The sequence below is a fragment of the Haliotis cracherodii genome, unplaced genomic scaffold (genome assembly GCF_022045235.1).
Source record: "Haliotis cracherodii isolate W230 unplaced genomic scaffold, xgHalCrac1.p SCAF_4, whole genome shotgun sequence".
In the NCBI taxonomy this organism is placed as follows: domain Eukaryota; kingdom Metazoa; phylum Mollusca; class Gastropoda; order Lepetellida; family Haliotidae; genus Haliotis; species Haliotis cracherodii.
The window spans coordinates 51,071,301-51,092,790 of NW_027266297.1; the positions used below are offsets into that span (position 1 = coordinate 51,071,301).

A 21,490-nucleotide genomic window follows, 5' to 3' on the forward strand; every position below is an offset into this window, starting at 1 on the left:
CATGAAACACACTTGCCATTTGTCAGTCTACAACTCAAATCAGTCAAATGTTTGTATTGTCTTTGCAATTAGGAGATAAACATACTGTGTTTTCAATGTAGAGCTAGGTTACCTGTAGATTTAACCCCGCTAAATTGAATTTGGAACCGAACGCGCATTCTACCATGACTTAATAAAACGCGAACTCTTTGGTGTGAGCAAATATCCTGAGTGAAACGGCATGGGTTGAGTCCAGTGTTTTGAGTGGGTTATCGATCTGGGCCCGGTTGTTCAGAACCCGGTAATTTTAACGTCAGGTTAACTCATAACCAACCGTTAAATATTTAACCACACGTTAGTTAACCAGCCGTTATAATACTGTTGCAGGATCTATAGATAACCATTAGGTTAGCTAACCACTCGGTTAAATTTTAACATCTTGGTTAAAGCACCGATTAGGTAAATATTATCCCAGAATTCCAAGCCTTAGTACTTCCGTCACTGTGGCGTATCGAATAATGGCCGAAACAGCGTCGATGACTGAGGAAACTCCAAGGAAAATAAGAAAGAAAAGAAACGGGAATTTTTCTGTGGATGAAGAAAATATCATCCAGTCAATGGTGGAGAGTAATTTACAAGTACTTCATGAAAAACTGAGCAGTGAAGTTACCAATAAGAAGTCTGCTATTTGGATGGCCATCACCAAGGCAGTCAACATGAAGGGCGTAGCGCTTCGATCTGTTGATGAGGTGAAGGAGAAATGGAGCAACATGACAAGAAAGGCCAAGAAAACCTTCACAGACTACAGACTGCAACAGCGGAAGACCGTAGAGGGACCCCCACCATCCGAACCGAGTCAGGCTACTTCTCGAATTATTGAGATAATGCAAGATTCAGCAAGTTTCAGCGGGATATCAGGGGGCTTAGAATCGGAAATTCTTCCAAGTAAGTGCTTTCATAGTAACATATTTTATAAAATCTGTCAATCTGTGCTGAAATAAGTGTATATCTATGGAATTGTACTAAGCCGCCTACTCACTTTCATACGTTCGAAAGTCGTCTGTTTATGTTGACACGGAATATCCCTTTTCTATATTTAGACATGACCTTGAACTTTTTCGAAAGAATGTGTTTGCCTCCCATCTCTACAATATCTGAACAATGCAGCCAACATTGTATGAACTTTTACTATTCACATGAGATTCACGAGTATTATTATTATATCAACCCAGTCTACGTTGCTGTAAACCGTAGAAACGAATATAAGATTGTTGAACACGATTTCGTGAGCCTCCATCAGGCGACGGAATGTGAAGCAATTTCTCTTCTGTGGTGTCAACATCGAGTCCAAAGCCTATTGTTTTAGCAAGAGCGGGATATCTGCTGTAACAGTGGATACGTAAAGTAATGCTATTCCAAAAACTTATGACAAACCTGACTTGGTCACGTTTATATTTCACAAATTCATCTGTGAGCAAAGATTATTTATGAGCACGCTTTCGCTCCTCCATATGTAGAGGTCAAGGTCAGTAAGGTAAATTATTGTGAAGCGGTAGTAAAATGAATTTAATGAAAATATAATAAAATGAATAATTCAGTTACACACATTAAGACTAAACGAATAGTCAGAGCCATAAAGACACAGTCAACATAATTTCGGTCTCCTGAATTTGCAATGAAGTGAATATTCTGTTGATGTTAGTCAATACATTATTAGCCAATAACATCCATAGTATATTGTCTTTCTCTGAATCATAAATGATTAAAACAAGAGTAGATCCGTATATAAGTTTTCTTAAGCCGTAATCCCTAATAGAAGCACAGACAAAACCATAAATATTTATGATAATTGTTTATTCCTCCAGGTTCTTCTGAACGTTCATCAGTGGCTGATCCTGGGTTGCCAACTGGTGCCACAGATCCTACTCCAGCAGCTACTACCTCAACCCCAACATCACAAAGTCCTGAAGTCAGAGAATCTCTAAGAAACAGAGCACAGTGAAGCAGCACCAAGACTTGATGACGGACGCCCAGAAAAGAAAATTACAAAACTCAGTTCTTCAGAAAGAGTCTATCAATTACAGAAAAGAGTTCTATCAGGAGAGCTAGAAAAACAGGAAATGGAAAAAAAAGAAACTTAAGCTACAAATTCAACTCCTTGAGCAAATACTGCAACGTGATGATATTGACAATTTCAGTCCATCTCAACTGTTACTTTCTATGATGTTATAAACCTGCAGTTTAATTATCACTATATTTCATTCTTGTGTCCTCTGTTTGTAGTTTATTAGCTGGAGAAGAAGGTATTGGCAATATGATCTCTAATGCCTCGTCCATCATGCCTTCTGCCATATGTGTCCACTGTTGGCTGTTCATCTGGGTTGTCGTTGTCATCTTGTAATGGCTCATTCAGTAATATGGATATATTGTGGAGGACAGCACAGGCAAGGACAATCTGACACCCACTGCGTGGACTCATCCTTATCTGTTGAATAAACAAGAAATGTTTGTGTCAAATACATAAATACAGAATGTCACATTAAAATCTACATTTTAGAAGCAACTTGTTTGCTTCTTTGAATTAGTAATATAATTACTAGTAATTGGATATGTGAGTTAGGATTCTTGGAAAATTATTTGTTTCTGCTATGTGGTCGATGTAAAACGTGAAGCATTGGAACACACAACACCGTGACTCCAAACCTTAAAGTGATGAAATAAATCAAGATTAGATGTAGAAAAGTAAAACATTGGTCAAATTAAGTACACAAATATACTATGCATATTTACCTCAGAATGAAGTACATGAAACCGTCTTTTCCATCGACCAAATGTTCTTTCTGTTGTAGCTCTTGTAGCACACAAGCTGTCATTGTATCTCTGCTGAACATTGCCTTGTGGAGTCATGTATGGGGTTTGGAGAAAAGGTCTGCAAGGATATCCACTGTCTCCCAATAGAAAGCCATCTGATATTGAAGTGTGCGACCTCTCTAAGTATTCACACAAAGTAGAGGTTCTAAATATGTGGCTATCATGAGTTGATCCCGGCCATTTAGCACACACATTCGTAAATTTACCTACAAATTAGACAATAATTAAAATAAATAAGCAATGTTCGTGATGGATTAATGGATTTTCTATTATAGGCATATATATTATATATTACAAACTTCTTACAGCTATATTTTCTTAAAATTACAGTCTCTTGACACAGCTTTGAGCTGAAAAGAACTTTAAAACATCCCTTGTTAGCTGACTAGAATATCCCATTTGTATTTATTAAGAGTAATGAGAGCATTTACGCAAACCTTTCATTATTTATCTAATTCCGAATCTTTTTAATGCGGACTTTTATAGACCTTGGAAGGGAAGCTACTCTAATTGCAAAAAGGGACAGTACTCTAATCTCACAAGACGTACCTTCGTGGTCGCACACTGCCTGTACGTTGATACTGTGGTATCCTTTCCGATTAACGTAAGCTGGTTCATCTCTGGTCGGTGCCTGAATACGTATGTGCGTACCATCAATGCAACCTAGGACACTCGGAAAACCACCAAGGGCGAAAAATCCATCTTGAACCTGACGTATGTAGCATTCTTGTGTTGGCCATTTTATGAATTCGTTCTTTCTTTTAACCAAGGCATCAGTCACATCGACTATGACACGTGAAACTGTATTTTTGTCCACCCCCATCGTATCCCCAATCACTTGAAGGAAACTACCACTTGCGTAAAAACGGAAAGCTATCATCAGTTGTTGATGGACGTTTAGAGCATGGCTACGTTGTGTAGGGCGCTCCAAATCTTCCCTCAGTATATTGGCGATGTAGTTGATAGATTCCCGCCCAAATCTGTACCTATCACGAAGTTCACTGTCTGTGTAGTTCATTAATGCAAAATTAACAGCTCGGAATCGCTTCTGTTGTCTCGCATTAACCTCTGGAACCATGAAAGCGGCGCTAGGCCTAACCATGAACGCCATTTTGTTTCAAAGATAACCAAGGTGTTAAGTATTTAACGGAGGTTGGGAGGTGTGTAACTTTAACAGGTTTTTAACCAGCCGTTAAAGATAACCATGCTTTGGGAAACAACATAACCATTTGGTTAAATTTAACGGAGAGTTAACACTGACTTAACGGCTGGTTAAGAGTTAACCGGGTTTTGAACAACCGGGCCCTGACGGAATCACCGAACAAAATATGGTGCTGTATATACTCAAGCAGTTTGTTTACATTGTTATACTTCACTCGAACATATGACAGGCATTGAAAGCATATAAGCACGGCAACTTGGTAATCTAACATGAGGTGGGCATCCCTAAAGAAAACAAAGCAAGCTTTGCAAGGCTTTCGCTCTACATCGCGCGTCACCATTATGACGTCATATCGCTCATTGTGACGCAAAAAATATGACGTCACAGTCGTATATAGAAAAGCGCCAAAATTCCAAGCTCTCTGTTGTCTCCAAAACGTAAATATATTCCCTTTGTTGATTTCTGTCGTGTTTTTCTGCACGAAATGTATTGCCACACATCCTTTGAATATTGTAGTAACCGCATCTGTGCATTTCGTAACATGTAATTGTAGATATAATTATTTAAATATGCCTATCGACAATGACTGAAAATAGTACTATTCTGTGAATATTAGCTTCCGCGGTGATGCGGCCGTCAAACCAGCTGTTTCATTCAGAGGAGGTTTATTGTGATTTAATAGTCTCTGATTGACCAATCAGATTCGAGTAAATTCCAAATTCATGGTAGAATATCCTCTTGACACCGCATGTACACAGTTAACCTCTGGCTGCCACCTAAAAATAGCCTGTGTACTATCGCTGTGCCGAGTTTATTGGCGAGTGACGTTGTGAAAACTGCACACCTTCGTCTAAAAACGACGTAACGTAACAACGGTAAAGCCAACAATTTTCAAATTTCACACTATAAAAGTTCAACCATTTCTCTAACTGGCTATGTAAATATTGTAAAGCATTAACGTGATTATCAGTTGTTTATAGCTCGGCAAACGTATTGAATATGCGATTTTTTACCAAATATCCATAACCGGTATTTTGTTGACATTGCACACTGGATACTTTGTGCGTCTCGTCAGGTTGTAAATCTTCAATAACGTAAAAACCAAAAACATTGTGCGTAAGCTTGTTTGTTTCCCGATTGCTGTGGTGAAAATGAAACATCTCCATGGAAAATAGTCAGCGAAATCGTCGATTGCGAATTTGTTCAAATATGCGTGACGCCATTTTGCCCGTAGATTAGTGAAATTGTAACGTTAGCGTTTGCATATCATGTCTGAAAAGTCCATTAATGAAAAAACTATTTATAATAAAGTGATGAAATCGTATCTCTAAAATCTGTGGTTTATTACCTACATACTCATATCAATTGTAATGTGTAACTTTAACTGGCGGCGAGGTGAGAGCACGCACGTAAAGCAGCTCTGATGAAAATGCAGTAGAAGTCGTCAATACTACTTCAATAACCCCTTCATGTATTAAAACCTAATGACAAACAAGTATGGGGTGATATCTAGCAACGTATAGAAGAAGTGTTGGCAGTTTTGCTTCAACTTTAATCGCATTTATGGGTCGCCGAGCGAAATTGGCTTAAGCCATGCGTGTCTCCATGATGCACGTGCCGGCAGCTACAGGTAGGCATGTGAGAGCAGCCGTCGTCGTGAGTGTTATGCTTCTTATCCAGCTGGGTAATGATGTCAACCTAAACCCAGGCCCCGGCCCAGAAGACACAGGTACAAGTCGAGTGACGAGACAAACCTCCAAACTCCGAACCCAGTAACAGTGAACTTCTGAAAGAAATTCGAGGTATGAGAAAGGATATGAGTGACAATTTCTTAACACTGTCTAACCGGATAAATTGCATTGAACAGGATTTCCAAGCGATGGCTAATGAGAATTCTGCCCTAAAAATACAAGTTTCATACTTGACACGTAAAATAAATAACATGGAGAGCCAAAGTGAAAGAAATAACATTATTTTTCATAACGTGGAAGAAACTACGAGAGAAACCTATGACCAAACTGAAGAAAAAATAAATGAAATTATTATAAACAAATTGAAACCTGATGATGAAAATGTAGGAGTGCTTTCAGCAAGAAGACTGACGACTAAAACCCCGGGACCCAGACCAGTCCTCGTGACGTTCACACACCCAAAACACAAATCTCAGGTGATGGGTTCTTCCCGAAATCTGAAAGGTAGTAAGATACATATCTCCCATGACTTCACGGAGGAAGAACGCAAGGTCAGAAATAAACTGAAACCCTTTATGCATGCGGCTCGACAGAACAATAACTTTTCTATGCTGAGATACACCAAACTCCAAATTGACGACGACCTCTTCACGCTGGACGATACAGACTCTTCTGAACTTCAACTCGTGAAACACATCAAACGTCGCCCTCCTCTGTCCAGCTCTGCTTACTGTGGAGATCAAGACTCACTTTCTGAACAATAGCAGACTGGCCAAGGCCCTTCCGACAAAGAGACGGACATTAGACTCATGTGCTGGAATATAGAGGGTCTGAAATCAAAACTAAATGTGCCGTCATTCAAGCAATACATTGCCAAATTTCATATCATTGGCCTCGTGGAAACCTGGGCTGATGAGACAGATGTATTTGTGTTTAATGCCTATTCTCAATTCCGGAAATTGAGGCGTAAACATCGTAATTCTATCTGGAATTCTGGAGGACTTCTGTATCTGGTGAGTGATGACGTAAGTGAGTTTTGCTCTGTATTCCAAACTGATTCTGAAAATATCCTATGGCTTAAATTCGAAACATTTTGTGAAACTTCATTCCTTGCACTCATATATTACTCTCCACCCAACTCTAGTGTTTACTCTATTGAAAATATCGTTGACACCCTTGATAATGATATCAGCAATTTAAAAACTGATTCTCCAGATTGTCATATCTATATTATGGGAGACTTCAATGCCCGCACAGGTTGTGCTCATGATTATATTGAAAACGATGACACTCCACTTGCCCATAGCTGAAGATGTACACTATGTGGAGGATAGTAATTTCATACCACGACACTCTCAAGATAACGTCTTAAATAGAAGAGGACAACACCTACTTGATTTCTGTAAAACTACAGGTCTCAAAATCTGTAATGGTCGTGTTGGTGGGGATGCTGGGGTGGGCAATCATACTTGCTTTGCTAACAATGGTCAAAGTGTTATTGACTATGTACTGACATTTGAAACCTCGTTCCCGATGATATCTTTTCAAATCGGAGATCAAGTTGATTCCACTCACCTACCAATTACATTTTCTCTCAAAGTAAAAACTTCATCAAGTGTCAATTCCCGTGGTCTTTTATCAACAAGGACCGTATACAAATGGAAAGATGAAAATCAATCGACGTATGTTGACAACTGGAATAACCGATCGACAGAGACACATTCAGCATTCGACGATGCAGTAGCCTGTAACAAGGTAAACAGTGCAACTGATTTGTTTACAAACATGTTATCAAAATGTGCCAGCCATTGTGGAATTAATCCGTCCACATCCATCAACTGTCAATCAAACAAGAGACGTAACTGGTTTGATCCTGACTGAAAGTGCACGTGCTAATGCGCGGCGATGGCTTCGTGCATTTCATGTCTCCGGTAGCAAAGTTGACAGACTGCAATATACATCGGCTTGGCGAGAGTATAAAGACATGTGCTCATACAAAGCTCGTTGCTACCAGAATAACTTTGTCAACAATTTGGTAAATTATTTGAATAATAATGACAATAAGAGATTTTGGCGTACTTTGCAAAACAAATCGTTTGTGATTTCAAAAGACATTACATCTTATGAATGGATGAGTTATTTTGAATTTGTATTTCATGGAAACCGTGAATGTAAAGATTTTATTGAATTTTTTAAATCTGTTGATGACTTTGTGAACTCTATTTCAGCTGAAGTGATTGATAGAACTGTTGATATAGAAAGTGAGCTAGATGAAGTTATCAGTATAAACGAGTTATTATCAGCACTAGGCAGTATGAAGCCAGGTAAAGCACCAGGTCTCTCAGGTATGTCAGTCGAGTTCTTTCAGAACGCTCCGCCGGTTTGTCTGAACATGCTGTTGGATTTATTTAATCTAGTTTTGTCTACTGGTATATTCCCCGATCAGTGGTCCTTTGGTATTATTCTTCCAATCTTTAAGAAAGGTAGTTCACGTGACCCCCAAAACTATAGGCCTATAACACTCCTAGACGTAGCTGGTAAGATTTTTGCAAAAATTCTCTGTAACAGGTTGAATAACTGGGTGTTTAAGGAAAAGTTGTATCGTTGGAGAACAATCTGGCTTCAGAAAGGGTTTTCAGACCACTGATAACATCTTTGTTGTTGAGACATTGATCAGTAAATATCTTTCCTACAAAAAGGTCGACTATACTGTGCGTTCATCGATCTAAAAGGGGCATTCGATTCTGTGTATAGAAATGGTTTATTTTCTTAAAAATATGTATAAATCTGTCAAATCTTGTGTTTCATTAGATTGTGGTCTTACAGATTTCTTTGATTGTATCTCAGGGGTTAGACAGGGATGTCAGCAGTCTCCATTTTTATTCTCATTTTTTATTAATGACATTGTCGAGGAGTTGGAGCGTGACGCTCATGATGTTACCTTACATACTCAAGAACTGTTCATCTTGTTCGCTGGTGACATTATTTTAATGGACGTGTCAGTTGTTGGTCTTCAAAAGCGACTTGATAAACTATCTATATATTGTATGAATGGAAACTTACTATTAATACTGATAAAAGTAAAGTTGTCATTTTTAGAAATGGCGGAAAACTTAGAAATCAGGAAAAAATTAAGATAGGTAATGATGATGTCACCACAGTATCGAATTATAAGTATCTCGGTGTCCAGTTATCCTCTTCTGGCTCGTGGAGTTTAACTCAGAAGACATTAGCCCAGCAAGCTTTGAAGGTAATTCAAATCCTCCAGTATAGACTAGGTAAATTCTCATATCTGCCACCAGATGTCTGTTTCAAAATTTTTGATGTAAAAGTGTTACCAATATTGACATATGCATCGGAAGTTTGGGGATTCCATGCATCACCTGACATTGAAAATGGGCACAGTAAATTCTGTAAATTGACTTTGGGTTTGAGTAGAAACACACCAAATAGTTTTGTAAAATCTGTCTTGATGAGAAACTCCGTCAAAGTGTCACATTATTTAAAAAGTATAAAAATTTGGCTTCGACTAGTGATACAAGATAATAATTTTATTTTGAAAAAAACGTATAGTTTTCAATATAAAAGGGCAGAGAATGGCAACGCTTGCTGGGCACTCAAGGTTAAATCATTGCTGTTTTCTTACGGATTTGCAGAGGTATGACTTCAACGGGGTGTTGGTAGATCTGACATTCTTACAACAGTTTAGGCAAAGGAGCGTAGACATTGAAAATCAAGTGTTGCAGAATAATTGTGAATCTTGTTCTAAGCTTGAATTGTTCTCAGCAGTGAGGGATAAATTTTCATATGATAACTGGATTCGATTAATTGATGTAACATTATTTCGAATTAATATCTTGAATTTTCTTGGATCCAATCATCGTCGTATGGTTGAAACAGGCAGATACCATAATATACCAAGACATGAACGTTTCTGTCCCCTCTGTGTTGTAAGTGCTATCGAAGATGAGTTCCACTTTTGTATGGTGTGCCCGTTCTATCTTGATCTGCGGTCTAATCTCATTCCCAATTATTATCACGTTTCCAAGTCGTGAGAAAATGTCCTGATTATTCAGCTCGACTAATCAAAGTATTTGCAACAATATAGCAAAATATGTATTTCTTGCTGGTAGGAAACGTAATTCCATTTTTAAGGGAATACCTGTGTCATATAATTAACTCCAATAGTAACAGTTTGAATACTGCATTGTAAATCTTATAATTCAGCGCTCTGTAATATTTGTATGCCATCATATTCTGCATGTGTATAATGGGCCGGTGGCCTCATTACCTGAATAAAAGCATCAAACTATGAACTTTAAAATTACGTATTTTTAGAAAAAAAAGAAAACGAAACCGCATTTAAGAATAAAAGTTATATGCCGTGTTGTGTTTTCTTCATTGTAATAAATCATTATTCTTTTCGGCCATTATTCCTTTCTTAGTAAAAAATCATACCAGGTAATCTGCAAAGAACATGCAATTATGCATAGCATATTTTACTTATCTGGCACCGAAAGGTATTCCTCACGGCTCATGTAAATCAGTTCACTGAAAATACTGCTACCGGGCGATGGCGGACCATTTGCACGTCGACGAAATTTGCCTACAGACGAATGGACGAGTTACTCTCGTATCTTTATGAATCCTAAACAACGTTGTTTTATTTTCATTTATAACTTATAACGATTATACAAACACAGAACGATAAAAAATGCACATGAAGCAGAAACAGTACGAAAATGCCTTTTGAGTTGTCGACAGCTTTAGTTTTGAATATTTCAAAATGTCGTCGATGGTGTTCACCGGTGTTTCGGATTTTGGATTTACTATAATATCTTTGACAGCAACCGAAATAGTAAGTATATTTGAACATAATTCTGTAAGCATAGCTTAGTGTTCTAGTGATGGTCTGAAATCTGTCGTAATGTGTAGATGATAAACGCATTGATTCACCAAAGATTCTTACGTTGCGATCTGGTCATATTTTCCCGATTTCCATTTCCGTCTCTGTTTACATTATCAGCCACTGCGTGACCATCAAAAAGTATTAAAGACATGGAACCACTGAACACAAACACAAAGGAACTACTCGTATATTAGCTAACATTTGTTACAGTCAGTTGGACTTATATGTGATTTTTGTCATATGATATTCAAAGTAAAATTGAAATTCTATAATCAATCTATCAATCGGGAACTTTTTGACGAATGATTTCCATGGCGTTGTGGTAGACTAACTGTTATGAATACCATTATCCAAAGTTAACATCATTTCAACGGACGTTTAATACAAATCAAACTATGTATAACTGTTAATGTTTGACGAATTTGAAGTAAGGTTATGTTTGACGAATTTGAAAAAGAAAGGCACAGGTTGGTTATGCGCCCGAAAAAACGGACATTTCAGATTAGCGTAAGCGTTAACAATTACGTTCACGGCTTGCTGTCTTCTCTCACGTCCGCGCTTGCTCGTGTCATTTACCGCTAAAATGTATTGATTACGTTATGTCAGTTGAGTGAACTTTATCAGAATACGTTACGGCAAAGACTAGAAGAAAACAAATTTAGTTTCTATAGCTGTGTAGATGTATGTACGTCATTGGATATGATAAAATTGGAGATTCGATTTCTTTATATCAATTAATAATTAAAAGTATTCCTACAAATGCATACATGAATAGTCTGTGAACATTTTTTAATATATTGTTAAATAATCCAGGTACACCCACACTTTAATAAGCCACTTTCTTATGGCTGTAATAGGAAGGACTTAGACAATTATTTCTTATTCCAAGGTCCTTACTGTTATACTTACTGTCCCTAATGTCCACTATTTATTCTTTTGAAAAGTATCACCAGTCAAAAAACTTGTAACTGTTTAAATGAGATCTATAAGTGAGTGAGTGAGTGAGTCAGGCTTTAACTCCGCTTTTAACAGTATTCCTGTTATATCACGGCGTGTCATCTTAATGTGGGAGGAAAGCCCGAAGTAAAGCAGGTCTCAGACGTTTACCACTTCGGTGAAACCCACCAGCACGTGTATGGTGCTAACAAACCTAGAAACATAATCGGGGCCAACCTGAATTCGAACCCACAATCATAGGTTTCTGGCGTGCCCAAGGGACGCACCTCTGCACAGCGAATCGCGGCGCCGAAGACGACTGGGCAAATGCATACATGAATAGTCTGATGTATAGACAAATGTACAAATCTCTCAATATATACATATTTATTGACAGTATTTACATGTGTATTTACATCTTTGCTGGAATACTGCTGAAAGCGGCATTAATCACACTCACTCTATTTACATTAAGATTATGAATAAAAGACCAATCATCCATATACAATGAATCGCCACGAATTAACTGGAATATTGCAAATGTGGCGTTGAATCATACTCACTCACCAACATGTCCTTTGATAAATACACAAATCCATTTTCTATTGACAAGTACATATATATCATTGATATAATTTAATCTATTTACAATGAATCGCTGTGATGTTGCTGTTATATTGCAAATACGGCGTTAAGTCCTTCTCTTTCACACATTGAGTATTTACAGTAAGTACATATATACAAAATATATATCTATTTACAAAGATTCGCTGCGATGTTGCTGGAATATTGCAGATGCAGTGGGAAGTCTACTCACAAACATCCTTACATACACACAATACATGTAATTACATGTACAATAAATAGACAACCCATTGCGAACATATGTACATTAAACTGCCATAAATTTGCAGGAAAATTGCTTAAAGGGGCATAAAACAAACTTACTTCATTTACAATAAGTACATAATTGTATACAATAGACATTGATCTATTTACAATGAATCGCCATGATGTTGCTACTATATTGCAAATACGGCGTTACGTCATACTCTCTCACATCCTTTAATATATATACACACACGTGAAAAATTTACAATAAGTACATATATACAATAACTCGCTGTGATGTCGCTTGAATATTGCAAGTGCGCTGTAAATCCTACTCACTCACCAGTTATTTACAATGAAGCACACAGATGAGGAAACTGCTGGAACCTGAGTCATGTTCCATCATATGCCAGTTCACACAGCCTTTCACTCTTCAATGTGATCAGCTGTTAGATACTGACGGAAAAAGTCTGCGCAGAGGCGAACGGACACCAGGTCCTGACCTTTCCTGTGGAGCCATCGATGGTCCTCTGTCTCTTTCTGCAGAGAACACACTGTTTCTTTTTCCCTTCAGGCAGCACTTCTATGAAATGACGTCCAGTCAGTCGTCGGGAAGGAGGCTGGATCCTGGGCCTGCGACTCCTCCTCTTCACCTGAGTGTTCCCGACGAGTGAGTGGAGAAGGGACATGTGGAAGTCCAGACGGGAGGTCGTTCTACCATGAGTGATCAGGAATGTCTGATAGGCATTAATTGAAATGAAATGAGTATGAAACAATAAAATCAAACATTATTTTCAGTTGTTCAGAAGATAAGGTTCATGTTGATTAATACAGTACAATGAATATACAGTGGAGTGGTACAAGATGCGAAATTATTCCGTCATTGTATTCAGTTAATGCCATTCATAACATATTGGTTGATATTATCGTGATTATGACCGTATAGTTGGTCGTAATGACTTAGGTCTAGAATTTCTAGAAGTTATTCCTAAATTCCTTGATACCAAATTATTTCATTCTGATTTTCAAATAAATAAAATATTTCTTACCTGATGCTGCGAGAAGAAAATTGATTAAAACTTTCTTCCACAGCTTCACGGAGCGCACTTGGGGATCGTACACGCCAATGAGCTGATCCCCAAGGTCAACTTCCCCCATTAGAGTGTTGTACAGTCTAACGACTGAGGGGAGAGTGACAGCCCGGCCCATCTTCCATTCTGTAAATAAAATACTTCATATTATTTTTTTCACATTGACACTCATCAAAGTGTACATGTATGAAAGAAAATGGACACTTGGAGTAGGAATCATACTGACTTAACAGCATTAGAAATTGGCTCTAGTCCTATAAGGACTATTAGAAATGTGCCTTTTTAAGGGTTTTGCTTTATGTTATTATAAGGACTAGTGGACTGAAACTGTTAGTTTCTAACGCTGCTGAACACTTAACAGGATATTGAGAAATATATTTAATATTTTGAATTTACCTTGGACTACCCACGGTAAATAGGATTGTGAAGACCGTCCTGTCTGAAAAGAGCACTGCCAGCAGTGGACCCTGTCTTCAATTGTCGAGCCCCTAGGTGGTATTTCCCCAACGAAGGAACTCGGCATTCCCTTCCTCCGGGCGGCGACAACTCCTGTGCAGAATGTCTTCCTCTCAAATAGAGCATGGCAGAGAGACGGACTGCTGAAGTAGTTGTCGCAGATGTTGTGGTGGCCCTTGTTCCATCAAGTCCAGGACCACACTGACCCTTGTAGATACGAACTTGATGTGTGTAGCCAGTACCCGCCTCTGTAAGGATCCACAACTTCACACACACCCATCTGTGTGCCTTCTTCTTGGCCATGTACTGTACCAGGTGATGTCGCCCTTTGAAGCCAACCATCCTTTCATCAACGCAAACACTCTGGGCCAGCCTGAAAAAAAGGAATTGGGTGATATGCATTAGAAGTTGATGGATGACAAATCAGACACAATTTAATAAGTCAGACCTTTTAGATTTAGCCTATAAGAACTGACGAATGATGCTCCTTTAAAAATATGGCTTCAGGTCCAAAGAGTTAACCTGTGTGTCCTTCAAGATAATTTTAATTTTTAACAAAGTCATTTTCCATTAACTTTACTGCACTTTAGCAAACGCACGTGTAGGCCACATGTAGACATGTTAAAATTTCAGAATCATGAGAACCTTTCTTTCAAATCATTTCTAAGATTCATGAAATAAACAAGGACGTTGGCTGTTTCTACTATGACTATCATGGTATGGTAGATATTTTTTAACATTTTAAACATCACAACTCACGAGCCTAGCCTACAATTACGAAAATTGCAAAAACATAACAAATTCATATTCCCGCCATTCCTTTGACACTGACAGTACACATACTCAATTTACTGAAAATAAATTAATGTTACCGCTTATCTCTTCCTGGGAGTCGGAATCGAGAGAATCGACTGATAAGTCCGACACGAAGTCCGACTCCCCCAAATTATCGTCGTCTCCCAGACCTACTGCTGACATTCCGCCTTGTTGTCTTGATAGCTTCGATCGCAATGTTGTCGTCTGTCACATGGGGATATTTTTATCTCTATGAATATTCATGTTCCCGGCGGGCGGCGAACGTTTTTTTTATAAACTGACGTCCAAAAGAAACTTTACCAGAGTTTGAAATCACTCTTGCTCAAAAACAACAAAACATACATGCATGAAGTAAAGTGTATTGAGAAGATCAATATAACAACATAATCAACACTAAAAATGACAATCATACCGCGACCGAGAATGACAACAGAGCCCCCCAAAGTTGGGTGTGGTACAAAACTCGAGCTTTCAGAATCATGGACAATAGGCAGAGTACATAAACAATCGCTCACGTTCAATAACAAGTCATTAGTAGCGTGTGTGACCACCAAATGCCTCAATACACGCAAAGACTCTTCGATGCACAGAAAAAGTCAGTCGTCTGATGAGGCCACTTGGGATTTGACGCCATTCTTCTTGGAGGGCCAAGATCAGTTCTTGCCGGTTGGCTGGAGAGTGGTCGTTCTCGAACACGATGATCCATCAAGTCCCAGAGGTGATCTATGGGGGACATGTCGGGTGAGCGTGCAGGCCACGGCAGGCCGTTGACGTTGTTAGCTGCGAGGAAGTTAGTGACAATTCTGGCTGTATGGGCTCTATCGTTGTCATGCTGATAAATGACCACGTGGCTGCCGTTGGAGAAATGGTAGGACAACTGGACGAAGAATGTTATCCATGTAACGCTGAGCTGTCAAGTTTCCGTCAACGATGACCAGCGGTGTCCTCTCCTGCCCACAGATCCCTCCTCACACCATGACACTCCCTCCACCATATGGTACGACCTCTGCACGCAACACGCCGCCGTTCGTGCACCCCTTCGGCGGTAAACACGTTGTCTTCCATCAGCCCTAAACATACAGAATCGACTTTCGTCAGTGAAGACAACCCTCTGCCAGTCACGTCGTTGCCAACGTCGTACAGTCCGGGCCCAACTCAGTCGCAGACGACGATGTTGCGCTGTCAATAGCTGTCTTCTGTATGGTCTAAAAGCCCTGATTCCATGAGCCCTCCTGGTCTCCTGGCCACTGTCTGTCGACTAACCCTGTGACCTAAGGCATTTGTCGCCGATAACGTCACTGTCAGGAAGCGATTTCGGAGGTGCAAGGTACGCAAGTACCGGTCATCATGGGGCGTGGTCACCCTGGGTCTGCCTGTCAGCGGTCCGCCCTGTCTGTCTGTAACGTTGCATCAAGTTGGTAACGGCAACACGGGAGCAAACGAGGGTTCGTGCAATATGGGCGTGGGTGGCCATCTGTGCCATACCCAAGGCTCGTTCACGTTGTTCGACTGTGAGTCGTGGCATTTCTTTTGTGTTTTTTTATCACTGTGGATGTCTGACTTGCCGTTGCAATCGTTTTATACCTTACCCGATCCATAGAGTCGCCTCTTACCATAAGCATAGGTTGCTGGGGACCGATATTCTTACCCTGAATCCACACGACTGTATTTACCTTTGTCATCTTGCCAGATTTAAGAATAACCATTTTAGATTAAAAAAGAAACCCCCTTTTTTGCTGTGGCTATTAAACAAAACCAAATACTCAAAAGTGTGTTTTCCTCTATTGTAAATATTGATATAATCAGATGTCTGTTCTCATTAAGGGATAAGTTAATAGTGTAAGCTGTGAAAGTATATGTTCATTGAAGAAGAAAATATCGTCTTTAACAAATATTGCGCAACCGGACTGAGCTGTCGACTTGACGTGCAGACTCCGTTTACGAAAGTTTGTTCTCTCCTAGCATGTTGGATATCCTTTTGTGTACGCAGCACTGCGCCAACCGTCATAATTAGAGCATTTAAATTCATCAGTACAGTTGTCTACTGCATTACCCCAGCTACAACGAGATAGATTAAATTTGTTTGGATGAGATGTAACATGGTCGATACGTTGACACGTGATGCAACGAGACGGAAGTGATAAACAGTTGAATGACGGAATGACTTGTAAAATATATGCTCTTCATAAAAAGAAATGCAAAGCCAGATTTGTGTGAGGTATGAAAATACATTTATATGAGGAACCGTACAGGGTATTGAACACTTGGTGATTGTAGTCATCTCAGTTATCGGTACATAGGAACAGTCCAAGCCCATGGAAGAGACGAGTATGCGAATCACATCCTGGTGAATGGAAGCCCACTCGGCCTGCAACGCTAAAGCCAACTGCTGCAACGTCTTGGGTTGTGGTTGACGTCGGCGTAACCATCTATCCAATTCATCTATCGGGTTCAAATCCGGGGATCTGGAGGGCCGGGGGAGAACATCAACGCTCTTGTGCTCCGTGCTGTATGTGGTCGAGCGTTGTCCCGCTGGAATACACCGTTGCCGTTGGCTGCAATTGGGAGGAAGTGTGGTAGGAGAATTTCGTTGATATCGTTGAGCCGTAACATTGCCCTGGATATGGACCAAACCTATTCTGCCGTGATGAGAAAAACCGCCCACATCATAACGCTACCCCGACGTCTGTAGACCCGTGCTCTTCCATTCCCTCGACTGAGGAGAAATCTTGATTCGTTGCTGAACCAGACATCTCTCCATTGCAGTTGAGGCCATACCTTGTGTTGACGACACCAATGCAGTCGTTGACGATGTTGTTGACTCAATATGACGCGTTGAACAGTACGTCTTGCTCGTAGACTTGTTGCTCTTAAACGGTTTCGTTCGGTCTGGTCGGGGATTCTGTGCAGTCAGTCCGGATATTTGGGATGTGGTTGAGGTAGCTGTGGTCGTCCTTTCATGTAGGTGGCGCAGTCGGATGTAGCGATCTTGGGCGGGGGTGGTTACTCTTGGTCGTCCCGGTCACGTGTTGACCAATGCTGTTGAAACCGATCCCATAGCCTTGTGATGGTGCTGGGCGAAACATTAAAAACCCTGGCTACAGCTGATCGGGATTCCCCTGCCTGTAAGCGACCTATGACATTGTTTCTTTGCACTTCCGTTAATCTTGGCATGTTGTTGAACTGTCACTGTTCGATTGACGCAGATGCCAGGCATTTAGAATTCCTGCACTTTAATACTGTTCATAGTGCTGCTGCACGTGCAGTACGTGCAGCTTCATGGCCCTTTTGGTAATGCACTGGGTGCGTTTTTCCGAATCGTACGTGTCTCCCGACTGATGGATTGCATGTTTTTCTTGTGTCAATGACATTATACCTCTTCATTTGGCACCTCTTGGTCTGCTAATTTCGTTTTTATGGCCAAAATTATCTGTTTTTGCGGTCGTTGTTTTTAAGAGTATAGAAAGAGAGAGAATAGGAAATACAACTGTCAGTTGAACAGATTTGGCAGCATCTCGTTAACGTTCATTACAGACGTCAGGTGTTGGCAAAAGATGTACATTCTTGGTATAATTCTAAATGTACATTAAATATAAGTATGGTGCAAAGGATGTACAAGAAAGTTGTTAGAATAGTATTGATCAATATAGCAAGGATCTAAGGATTTAATCATCAATAAATTCTTAAGAAGTATCTCCATTTCTTTTCAAACAAATTTGTTGCTTTCAACAGCAAATACCTCTTTCACTGTGGCTATGAATCATTGTAATTTGAGTTGTTTGTTTTTATATACTGGATAATTGAATATGTCTTTTTGCTAAAATTATGACATGGTTTAAAAGTTTGTCACCTGATATTGAACCAATAAAAACTGATATTTCATCTAGGATTATTGGATGATCATACATTTTTTCCACATTCACTCTTAAGTCTAGCCAAAATTGTGTAACGTATACACAATTGAAAATACATGTTGTAAGTCTTCTTAATATATTGACAAAAGCAACAAATATCATTGTCAAATAATTTCATTCTTAGCAATTCTTTTTTAGAATAAATTGTGCTATGCAAAAATCAATATTGATAATCTTACACTTTTACATCTTTGGTACAATTTCTAAATAAACAAAAAACTTTGTTCCACTGAATAGTCTGTAATATATCTTCCCATTTTCTATGGATTCCTAAATGAGGTGTGTTACATGAAATAGAAACATCATAAAAAAAATTCTTCCACCTTTAGATGGTTTCAGCAATGCTTTTAAAGGGTTACTTAGGTCTCGATTATAAAGATATTTATTTGGTATATCAGAAATTAGCCACTCAAATTATGAGGGATATCAAATATCATTCAGAAGGATCAAGTTGGTATATGGATAAAAGGACAACATTTTGAGTTACTCGTCCACTAGTGTCATTATTTGATGTCCTCCAAATGATTGGTGAAGACTTTAATGTACGGACAGGAACTGAAAGAGATTGTATAGAGGATGATAAAGCAGAGAGGTTAGGTAACGATCATTTAAACTCTAAAAGAATCCTCTTGCTATAACTATAAATATGTCTTTGGGAAAAGGTTATTGGAACTATGAGGTACTTTGGGTATATACATGCTGCGCGGACTTTCATACCAAATATGAAAAGGTCATTTCCGCATGGATTGGGATTTATTTGTGTGGAAAGAATAAGGTTACTGCAGATGTATCACGAAACGATCGGAAAATCGCAAAAACAAAACCACGTGAGAGGCTGGTACCGAAACACACTAATATGACATGCACTTGCAAAATCACGTTTCGGGCTATAAAAATCGTTAGGTTTCCATTTGCATGCCATCACAATCTTACTGCAAGAAAACAGCGAAAACATGCCACGACTGATGGAAGGGAAGCCCAATGCACCAACGCCCTCGGCCGACTGCAAACAGGAGAATCATGTTCGGCCGAACCCAGGTTTTTCCATGTAGCTCGAAGCACCATTACAAGACGGGACAACTCGTGATCTTCCCTTATCCGGTCAACAATGTATCACAACTAGTGTACAGGACAGATTCATACGGCTAAGCCACTTGCGTGAAAGAACCTCGACTTCCTCTACAACTACGGCAATACCAGGATTGCGTTGGATGTCAGCCCAGACAGTGAGGAACCGTTTACGTGCTGAAGGTATTCGCGCTCGACGACCAGTTCGAGTTGTCATTTTAACAGACATGAGAGCCTAGCGTTTTATCGAAAAACATAATTTGTCCCCCAAATATCGTGTAAAAAATATTTATGCTTCAGGGAAGAGACGTTGCATGCCACAAAAATACATTGTTGTAAGGTGTTTATCTTAAACAGAACACATAGTTTAAACAAATATCTGGTTTTGTAGCTATAGCTGAAAAATATCTATACCTGATACAAAATCCCGGAATATAAAATTTCCAACAAGACAACGCCCGACGTCACACGACAAGACCGACATCAGCAAACACAACTTCCAGGTCCTGCCATGGCCCTCCAGGTTTCCAGATTTAAACCCAACAAACATTTATGGTATGCATTGGATCATCGACTGCGAGCAACCATAGAACCTACGACAGTTGTACAAACACTGCAGGCAGAGTGGGAGAACATTCCCAGGCCACAATTCGGTATCTGATTGATTTCATGGGACGACCACGCAGTTTGGACTCTAATGGTGGCCCTGCAAGATATGCACAGGTGACCTTCACCTTAAAAATCTACTGGTCCGTGTGTGCGTTTCTTTTTTGCAGAGTTTACATAAATGTGTTAGGTAATGGTACAGATTGATATCATCTTTTGCATACAAACATCCTTGAGTGTCTGTGTAAAATATCAAATACATAACGAGTGATATTCCACATATTGTCGAAACATAACCATAACCAAAACTGAACAAAAGTTGTTTTTAATGTAATTAATGTAAGTGCACTCCTTGCGACTGTTAAGGTAGGCATTGGAGTTCAAGAGAGGAAGAGAGAGCCTGGAAGATGATCCAAGATCAGGAATACATTAAACTGCGGTGTATCAAAATACATGATATGATTATTGATGATCGACGATACAGCACACCAATACAGGAGGCATTTCTCATGAGAGAGTTGAGCACATTGTGAGAAATGAACTGGGCATGACAGGTTTAAGCACACTGGGTTCCAAGGCTTCTGACTCCAGATAAGTGAGTGAGTGGGTATGGTTTCACGCCGCTTTTAGCAATATTCTAGCAATATCACAGCGGGGGACACCAGTATAGTGAAATAGTTACGAAGTAACATTAAAATGACCTTGAAAATATGGTTTATGTCACTATTATCAACCGGGTCTGAAAAAAAGCTAAGACCCCATGGCACCAAATATGAACAAAATCCACTCATATGTTCTGGAGACTATTTGCTGACATCAACTATGAGACGCACGACAGAGCTCAATACTAAAACCCTCTACGCTACGGACGGAACCGCAGCGGCCGGAGATTGAAAAATCATGTTGCTGAATGACTGCAAACACGCTTTAGTTTTGGGGACAGATGTTGAATGGAAGCAATATATGTGCAAGTTAAATAAGCTAATGATGAAAAGTGCTAATTATTAGCAGAGAAAGCAGTATATTGTGAAATGTTGGAAAGGTGAAAATCTGACATTATGACATTATGTTTTGGCAGAAAAATATTCCACAAATCATATCACGTAGTGTCTTTGGAAGTACTTAGTTACTCTTCCGAGGTCACATACTGTTGGTTGAAA

The 21,490-nt window shown here is 39.4% G+C and overlaps 1 protein-coding gene and 2 pseudogenes across 1 annotated transcript; 1 reads left to right on the forward strand and 2 right to left on the reverse strand.

The window, feature by feature from the left end:
• Positions 1-368: 368 nt before the first annotated feature.
• On the forward strand, positions 369-2,152 carry LOC139480333 (nuclear apoptosis-inducing factor 1-like; annotated as a pseudogene).
• Positions 2,153-2,266: 114 nt separating this feature from the next.
• Positions 2,267-3,966, reverse strand: LOC139479468 (putative nuclease HARBI1). Its single transcript, XM_071262314.1, has 3 exons — positions 3,400-3,966; positions 2,770-3,056; positions 2,267-2,464 (listed from the first exon to the last, which is right to left on the reverse strand). The coding sequence occupies exons 1-3, from the start codon at positions 3,959-3,961 to the stop codon at positions 2,267-2,269; spliced, it is 1,047 nt and encodes a 348-aa protein (XP_071118415.1). The 5' UTR covers positions 3,962-3,966.
• Positions 3,967-12,805: 8,839 nt separating this feature from the next.
• Positions 12,806-16,448, reverse strand: LOC139479469 (uncharacterized; annotated as a pseudogene).
• Between the last annotated feature and the right edge of the window lie 5,042 nt (positions 16,449-21,490).